The sequence below is a fragment of the Nothoprocta perdicaria genome, unplaced genomic scaffold (assembly GCF_003342845.1).
Source record: "Nothoprocta perdicaria isolate Ctin4 unplaced genomic scaffold, notPer1 scaffold_176, whole genome shotgun sequence".
NCBI lineage: Eukaryota > Metazoa > Chordata > Aves > Tinamiformes > Tinamidae > Nothoprocta > Nothoprocta perdicaria.
In genome coordinates, this window is record NW_020454938.1 from 1,365,710 (window position 1) to 1,375,490 (window position 9,781).

General features: G+C 41.6%; 1 protein-coding gene across 1 annotated transcript in view; it reads right to left on the reverse strand.

The window, feature by feature from the left end:
• Positions 1 to 9,781, reverse strand: part of AGBL1 (ATP/GTP binding protein like 1) — a 226,126-nt gene that overhangs the window by 116,393 nt on the left and 99,952 nt on the right. The window contains exon 18 of the mRNA XM_026036318.1: positions 938 to 1,067. Within this exon, the coding sequence (XP_025892103.1) occupies positions 938 to 1,067 (130 nt within the window). The remainder of the gene's footprint in view (positions 1 to 937; positions 1,068 to 9,781) is intronic.

Genomic DNA, 9,781 nt, shown 5'->3' on the forward strand with positions numbered 1-9,781 from the left:
GCCACACATTTAGCAGTTTGGTTTCTATCGCAGGAGGTAACAATTAAAATGGCTTTAATTTTGGATTTAAAAGTTTTCTTTTTCTCCTTGAAGAAGCTCCTCTTTGCTTTAAAAAAAAAAAAAAATCACTTTCTCATCTCCAGGATAAATTAAACTAATCATTTAACAGGAATCATTTGGTTGTCAGTGAACTTGGTTCCATGGGATCTTATGAGGAAGTAGAGGCGTGGGTCTGGGAGGAGAGTGGAGGAAGAAACCCTCCTTACTTCTGGAGTAGGAAGTGGCATTTCCGAGGATGGGTAAACTAAAATCAATGTGTCTCCCTTTATTCACATTTAAACCTCCCTGTGCTGGAACCATCTCCCCTTTCCAAAGGACACCRCTGTGCAGATAGCAAGAGTCCCTGCCCTACCACAGCTGCCACTTTGAGACCATAAAACATCTCTCGTGAATTTGTGGTGCCACAGAAACTGGCATCTTCATCCCTCACCCGGGGAGCATGGATATTCAACCCTTTGGAAGGCTRGTTCCCCTGTCAGCATCATTGCAGGGCTTGTTCCATCACAGGTTTTCTGCACAGCCCATTCAGATAAAAATCTTTGTGAAATTTCTCCCGTTATTGCCATGAAGATAGCAATAACCTGCTCATAATATTTAGCTTAGTTGGAGTACTCTGAGGATATTAAAAAGCTTTAAAGAAGTCTTTTTCTCATTTATATTCTAGGTGGGCAAAGACTTTGAAATTCAGAGATTTTGGCTAGTAGATTCAGTAAATAATAAAATAACCCAGACTTTCAAAACACCTCTATAAAGATGAAAACATAACCAGAGAGGAKGCTTTCCAAAGCTCTCTAGCTGTAAAACAAGGTTGTTTGGACCAGCACACTAGGCAGTTCATGCCCAGTGACTCACAACAAACACATGGGAAGAGACTTACCAGAGGAGCCCGGCCAACGCTGCGCAAGTAGTAGAGAAGACCTTTGCTGTGGTAAATGGTTGGATGGAGCTCAGAACTGGGAGTCAACCACTGTCTGTTCAGGTCATCCCCACTCAAGGAGCAGCGGTGGCTGAAATCACAAAGCAACATATCATAAACTAACAAAAATGTATAATTCTACAAAGTTAGCGGCTCTGACCTGTCCTGGCACTAGTATAGGTGATGCCAACTAGTACATAAATATGACRTTTTTAATTGAGCTGGTATAAACAAAGAGTCCGTGGTTTGTTTGAAAAGTGCTTACAGTATATTAATGTTATCATTCATTTGTGTTTCCCATGCAGTCCTGAAAGAAAATGCATACAAAGGTATGTACAAAAAATAAGCAGATAATTTGCAAACAGGATAAAACAGGAGCGATCCAAGACACGCATCAGGAAAACCTTTATGCATCCCACATCATTAGGTAAACCAATTGTCTAGCTTCACTACAGAGGCTGAACAAAAACCTAAACCCAGAACCCAGATTTGCATGAGGGAAGCTGCTCCGTAATTGGCTTGAACACGGTGTTTCTGAGTCAGTGATCGGGGGAAGATGTTGGGCTGCACAGATTACATCATTTGCAGTTTTGCAAACTCTGACTAATTTTCCTCATTAGCGGCTTTGTGTAGTTGGGAACCCTCCTCACTCTCTTCAAAGGACTTGCTGTAGCTTGGGTAGCAATGTGCAAGTTGAGGTATGCTAATAAAGCTCAGGAATTAAGCCTGCATCATATTTGAGACTGTGACACATCTATCTCCATATCTAGTAGGTTCATTTCCATTCCAATTTGTGTGTTTCCAATAGTGTTTCCAATTCAACACTATGATGTTTATGGTGGCACAGAACAAAACCTATCCGAAGCACTGGGTGAATTTCCAGCTATGAAGTTGCACCCAGCCTTGCAGTTCCAGCCTTTAAGTTTAAAAAAAACATTTAGAAGTGTGCACCTGGGGATGAAGATTGGTATTGCACAGACTTGTATGGCAGCTAAGGCGTTGCACATATGGTTTTAAAGGAAAAGAAAAATCCTTACAAGGGAATGCTTTGAAAAGAGTAGAAGCAATGAATATCTAYGGAAGAAAGAAACAGGAATAAACAGAAATAACAAGTCACTAAGAATTCTTTCTACATTTTTAATGTAGAAAAACAAGACTCTGATGCCATCTTGGGGTTTCCAGCAACATCACAAGACCCATTCCAGTTTTACCGTAGGTTTACTATCATTGTTACCCGAATCCCCTCGCTCTTCCTTCATAATCCACAGCTCCCATGTTACTCATTCTGCAAATTGGAAAACATTAGCAACAGCTAAGACATGGGAAATCAGCAAATACTGTTGTGATCCCTCTGCTGGAGAAGGAAAAAAAAATCACTAAAGAAAATACGGTAATTTCCATTATGTTTCTTACTGGCTTTTCAGACCAAGTTACCTGTAAGCCTCCTCTCCTGGTCTTCTGGACAGCAGCTGCTCAGTTGAGATTAGCAGCTGCATTTATGACCAATACTCATGTGCACAGAGGCTTCCTTTAATAGGTAAAACCCTAAAGAGGCATTTGAGTTGCATCTTTTCCAAAAACAATCAGTGCTTTTTAAAATTCATTTCAGAAGCACAGAAATATTTTTTCAGTATTATCATTCTTACACATAAAAATATTATTTTCCTTTCCTGTTTAGATTGACGTTAACTTTTATCTATCCAAACATTTGCATGTCTCCCTCTGCTAAAGCACCTTAGTACATGCTAAGAGAGTCCAAACCCAGCCAAGCCTGCAGAGGAGTAGAAATGGGGCACAACTGAAGGACTGCTCCCCAAAAGAGGGCAGATCTACAGGTGACTGTCAAACCACCCCCAAAGCAGCTTTCTGTTTCAATACSTCTCAGATCAAACAGAAAGGCAGTTTCTGTGAGACAAGAAGTTCCGCCTTATGTCCTCAATAGTTAACATCCCTGCTCATTTAAACCATCTTTAAGTAGTAGTCCTATGCCTGACAGCTTCTATCCACAGCTCTTAAARCAATACAGAACTATCAGATGTTGATTCTTCCTAACTCTGTCCCATCTTACTATTAAAGCCCATTTACTTTTGCAGATACCAGCTCCCTGCCAGTGCTGTTCCCTGATTCTTCCCTTTTTTCCCTTCTCTTTCCTAACACCAATGACATTCACAGATAATGGGTTTGTCCATTACRCTCTGTAGCCAAGGGCGAAGGTAAAATATTAAGTTGATTGCAAGTGMTGATAACAAAGAAAGGGTGTGGAAAGCTAAGACTGGCTTTGTGCATTTCACAGGATTTAATGAAATTCATTCTCAAATCAAATGCATTTCTTACAATGCACTTCCAAGACACTCTATTTACTTTGTACGCCTTTCCACCTTAGCAACATCAGTGACACTACCTGCCACCCTGGATGGGACAAGCAGCAGCTCAAAGGACARTGAGATAGCTGCCTCAAAGAATTCCAAGAAGCAAAGACAAACCCACATCTGTTTCTATAAAGCATCTCTATAATGCAGCTGTTTGGGACACATCTTCAGCCCAGATCCATTATCCACATGCAAACCATAATTAAACTGCATTTCCCTAGTTCATAAGCCTAATACTTTGGATTAAGTTTTTGTTATAGCACWGCCTGTTCTACCTTAAATGGCCAGAAAAATCTGATGGGATTGAGCCTATTGGAYGGCTATGAGCTGCCCCTGGGGCAGGGCACAGCTACCAAGCAATGCTCTGGGGAAGGAGCCTCTTTCTCCGTTAGTTCTGTGTAAGAATTGAAATGGTGCCATTAACCACGCAGCCACAGGCTTCGGTGACATGATCCATTAGTGCTCGTGTAGAGCRCATCACCTCTCCAGCTTAATAATGGCCTGTGCAAACATCACATGGTTTTCAAACCAGATAAAGGAAAAGCAAACCAAAACAATCCCACTTTTCATCTTCTCCAGCAGACCACAGAGCTGCTCTATTACTGGACGTCTCACTAGAACAACTCGTGGAGCTGGCAGGAAAGGAGAGCCCTTGGTACTTACAAGCTCAGTTTTTCTAAAAGGGAACCACCAGGAATACAACCACACCGATACGTGACAAGGTGCKCAGTAGCCACAAATGCCCACGGAAAGAAACACGTGGGTTGTCTTTCAGATGCTCTCCTACAGCAACACGTAGTCCAGCCCCTGAACACAAGCTCAATGGAGCAAAGATCTTATGGAACTCACGCAACTCAAACCTTGAATATTCGTGAGCACAGCAATTTTTTTCTTAGGCAAATTTATTGATAACAGCTAGATTCAGATATCATCATCAAATGTCACCAAGTATATTCGTATTTGAATAAAAGGTCCAGTTCCAAAGATGCACGTGCAGGAAGTCACCTAGGTCTGCACACAGAACTACTCTGAGCAGCAGACCACTGGCCTCTGAAGTGGATAAAACCACAGATCAAAAAAGAAGGTTGAGATTCTCCTTCTGAGTAATGGATATGCTTTTAAGAGAAGCGCTGGACCACTGCTTTAAAGGCAGGGACACCTCGCAAGGGCTGATGAAAAAGCGTTTAAGTAGCTAAAGAAAACCTGGAACTGATTTCAAATTTGTCTGCACTTACAAAATTTGGCTTTTAATCCTGTACTTCAATCTAAGTTTCACTAAAGATGTCTTCTTTACTGTGCTACTATTAAACCTGCTTGGCTTGGAGAGCAGGCAAACTCTAGGTACCACTCAAACAGAAGCATGTATGCTAACAGCCCCAAGCAATGTGAGAAAGGAGATGCCATGACTTTTCAAAGGGATTTAGGAGCTGAATTCCAGGGAGGAAAAGGACAATACTTCAATGTACTTGGGAGCTACAGATCCCTACTTTCTCTGAAAAGCATTTGGGCAGCATTTCCTCTTTTCCTGTCATTGCATGCATGGCAAGTTCATGGTCAGCAAAAGGACTATGCTGTCCATTTTAGCAGAAAAAAGAACTGAGTATCCTTAGCTTCCATCTGTACAAAGTACTGTGGACCACGTGCAAGGCCAAGGAAACACTACCTGGCTCTCACCCAAGGCTGATACAATCAAGGAAACATTTTAGTKGTTTGGAGTACTGGATTAGGGCCACACAGATGCAAAAGTGGGAGATAAGATAAATACATACATACAAAGGAAGAAACAAAACAAGGGGGAAGATACAAAAGCCTTGGGAACAAATACAGTGTAGACCAGGAAGCAAGAAACCCGAGAAAGACAAAGCGAGCAGAAAGGCTCTTTTTAAAGAAAATCTGTTGCTGTAGTTGGAAGATAAAATGACTCAAAATCACCTGTCCATTACAGATAAATGGAAAGACAGGGCCCATCATAGCGAGTGAACGATGTCCGGACTGATAACAGCAGCACCTGGGGCACAGCGAACTATAAAATCTTAAAGGATGCATTGTGTTTGATATGTAGAGAGCAGCATCACCCTTCACTGTGCATCTTAATAGCAGGCAGCAGCACTGCTAGAGGATAAGAATATCTATAAAGGAAGTAGGTGCAAGTAAACATCAGGATGCCACTGAACAGCATGGGACAGCTTCAATCAGACAGAACATGCTGGACTTTATAAATAACTGCCACCAAGAAAAAAAGGAAGAATATTTGTGTTATTTTGGTCATGCTCATAAGAACCTGGGGAGGCAACAGGGAGGAAAAAGAATCCTTCATTTTGTTTGATTTTCAGACTCTGCATTTCAGAGATTACACTCTACAATTCTGGAAAGCTCTAGCAAAGCTCTTCCTCATAGCATTACGGAAAGGATCAGAAACATAGCCCAAAACAGAGAAAACAATTATCAGAACTGCTTAGGCCTGTGACCRTATCCATCAGATGGTCCTTTCACAGGGAGGCTTATCCCATGTCACGGAAGCAGAACACTATTGTATTCCCTTGTGATGCTAATGGACATTCAAGAACAGAAAAACCCCAGAGCAGCATAACCTCGGGTAACCTTTRCAGAGAGCAACTCAATAAAACAGCGTGTTTATGTGATATAGAACAGTCTGMTGCTTTGAAATGTTTGGATATTATTCAGAAGCTGAAGAAATGAAAACAAGAGCTAATCTTCCATCCTCTCAACATGAGAAAAAGCATGACACACTGAGGACCTATTTGTAAAGTTATTTAATCTATTCCATTTTAATGGCAGACAAATGGATAGACTTGCACACTTTTACAGCTGCAACCAAAGGGCATTTGGGGATACAGGTTTTTTTCCTAAGGTGCTCTGGACTCGACCAGTAATAATGAAATATCTGTCCTACCATCTATGGGGGCTGATAAACCTCCTTACAKGACACCTCACTGTTGCACCTAGGCAAGCTGAAGGGCTTCCCTGCAGTGAGGAGATCCTCACCCAGTTTCCCCAAGGAGTGGAGAAGATGATGCTCTTCTTTTACTGAGGGCATTAGAAGACTAGATCTTCACTTGTATTCAGTGAAATGCAAGTGAATAGCAGACAGAAATACACACAGACACTGATGAATGAAACAGTTCCCACCAGCATTACTGCAACTAACAGCTCACTAGCCAGTTGAACTTTCCTTAGGAAAGAGAGTAGAACGAATAATAAGGTGACTATATAGACTCAAGAACCAAAATAAAAAGGTATTTGCTTTCCCAAAACAACCAAAATGGTTGAGAACTCAGGACCTGGGAGCAGAATGGAGGAATGTTTGGAGGAAGAAGTTGGAAAAAAAGAAACGAGTCACCTAGGACAACCAACATCACATGCAGGTCCAAATGAACATGTAAAGTCAAGTCAGACTTGTAGTACTAGAACACACCAGCAAACACTAAATAAGCCCAAAGGCCTGAGTTGGGAGTTTTGCTCTTTTCCTCATTCTTTCAGTTATAATTATGAGGTTTGTCAGGGAAAGGTATAAAATCACTGTCCTCCCACTCAGGGCAACAAACTCGGAGACTGAAGAACAGCTTCCCGAGCTGCCTTGCCTGCCATTTTAGAAAGCTCAAGGACTCAAAATGCATGGCACTGTTGTCTTTGGCTGGGGAGCACATGGGCTATTTTGGAGATCCTAAAAGCTTGGTTCCAGTTTGCAAAGACTTCACAGAGCTCCCGGGGGAGCATGCTGAGAGATCTACCATTCACACAGGCCAAAAGCAAATACAAGAAAAACCTGAAAATCTACTTTAGGGACCATAAGTAACCAGAGAACCTTGASAATGAGGCTGTGCAGTTTGCAATTTGTTACTTTTTCTTCATWTCCATTGTTATTTTTTTCTGAGGGAAATTAGCATGGCTTGCTGTGTGTAAGGATTGCAGAAATGCTAGAGCAGCTGCTACTCTGAATTTCCCTGCTGAGCTCATCTGTTTCATCTCAAACCTGACCCATACTGCTCTTTTCTGCACTATTGTTTGGATATCCCTTTACAATTTTCCTCAAAGCACATCATCCCTCAGCTGCCAAAATCCCTATTCCAGTTCTCCAGCCAAGTATTCATCCCATTCCAAAACTATATTTACATTCCACTCCCCTGCTTTCTTGTGGCCAACTACAATGCCAATAGCACCACACTTCACCATCAGATCTGCTTCCATCATGGGCAAAGGCCACACTAGTATTGGGACATTAAGACAGGCCCAAACTATGCAACTAGAGGAGGAAGGTCAATGCCAGAAGCGAGCTTCCCCTAGGCAACTCCTATAAAGTAACAAGTGATGGTTATTTCTCATGCACCATGACCCTAGTGCCWTACTGGGCTATCTCTAAGCCTTTATTTTCTCTATTTTTCCTTTTCTTGCACCAAACACAACGCAGAACTTATCTTCTGAATGACACTTATGCCATCTGGCTGCCAACCAACTGAACAGTGCTGTTGAAGGGATCCATCTCTTTGGACCCTGCCTGCAGTCTGATTTTTCCCTTTCAGCACAGCCTAATGAATCCATGATGCATAATGCTTCCTCTCAGGCAAATGCTATTCTAAAAGATCATTCTGCCAGCATCTTCTTGCCTCCCTACAGCTGAGCACTGATACTAATTAGTGTAATGAGCCTTCAGTGTTTCAGTTTCTACATCTGACTGATTTTGCCACAGTGGACAGTCCCTGCTTCCCCAGATAAACGATGTGCAGCCTGTGGTGCATTTGGTGCATGTAACTGGGTTGCTATCTTGCTCGGCTCCCTCTGTTATAAGAGTTCTTTTCATCTCTGTGGACACATTTCATTAAGTCACATTTTGTTATAAGCTAATTAGAGGCGCAGAATGAGATCTGCTTCACCCCCAGCTAATACTGTCAGTGACATAATCAAATGAGACAACAAGTTCACATGATTTACTGAAAAGGTGAGTTAACAGCATTATCAGAGATGAGCTGAACTACCTCCCAGCTCCACATTAAAGGATGCTCAGCAGACTGCGGTTTCCTTTAGTAGGAACAGTGGCCAAATACCAGGTAACTCATTCACCCCTGGTTGGCTGTATTTCACACAGTCACTTACAAGGCAAATATAACCTATAATACTTGGCACTATTTTATGGTGGAGCAAATAAGAATTCACAGAACATACACAAGAAAAAAAGTTGCTGTGCTTCTGGACATCTGCCATGATGGGGAGTCATCTCAAGACTCTTCTCAGGATCCCTAAATATTTTGCATGTTATTAATAAGCAAGCTTTACAATAGCCCTTTAAGTCACTGTTTTTGAATGGGAAAAGTCATATTTCATCTCAAGAAGTTTCTCATAAGTACCTTATCTCTGCAGGAAACACAGCCCTTTGTTCACAAAATAAACACATTTTTCTCCTCCTCCCCTCAAAGCCTGGACTTTGCAGCCAAAATTCCAAAATACATCAAATGCATCTGAAAGTTTAAAAGTTTCACAAATATAATATCACCATATATCAGAAAATACGCATTTCTTCACCACTTCTTTTTCTGTGACAGAGGGTCTCTGCCTAGGCCATATGTCCTGCAATGCCACCTAAGGACTCCACGGCAGCAGTTCAGCAAGGAGGAGAATGACGATGCGACACGGGACTTGTAGCCTGGCCGGGGACCACGGAACAGCCAAACAACAACTCCCACGTGGCACCGCAGYGACTTACCCAAACTGAAATACTGTTTTTAAAAGGGAAGATTTGGCTCAAGGTTTTATCATCCATTATTCATAGAAAAATTGAAGGCTTTTTTTCCCCCTCCCGCAGGGAAAAACAACACACTTTTCCCCAACAGTCCTACTTAAATTCTCCTACAAGCTACSTCAGCAAATCCTAACTTTGCAGGCAAGCAGCATCAAGAGGTGAAACAACTCATGCAAAACCAAAGTGGTAAATTTGTGGTAGAAGAAGGGATAGAATTTGAGATTTGATGAAAGCATACCAGATTTACCTCTTTTTTAAAGAAATATTCATTAGCAATTTCCTGTATCCTGACAATCTTAATTTAAATATGGCTTATATCCATATAGCTTAAGAGAATTCTTAGATGATTCAAGCTAATTGCTCACATATGGGTTGCACCAATTTAACTGTGTTGATTTTAAGATCTTAGTTAAATCAGTTAGCTAAATTACAATTTTCAGGCAATCGATCTAAACTTAGATCGCAATAAATGCTACAGAAGAACAAAGGGTTGAACCATAGACTAACAAAAGTAATCGTTAAGGAGACCCATAAACCAGTAAAACTATGCAGCTATGATTCCAGATCTCTGTTACTTTATCTACTTTTCAGGCGAGCTCTCCAGAAGGTAGAACTCCCTTCGGGAAGGAAGGGAAGGAAGGGAAGGAAGGGAAGGAAGGGAAGGAAGGGAAGGAAGGGAAG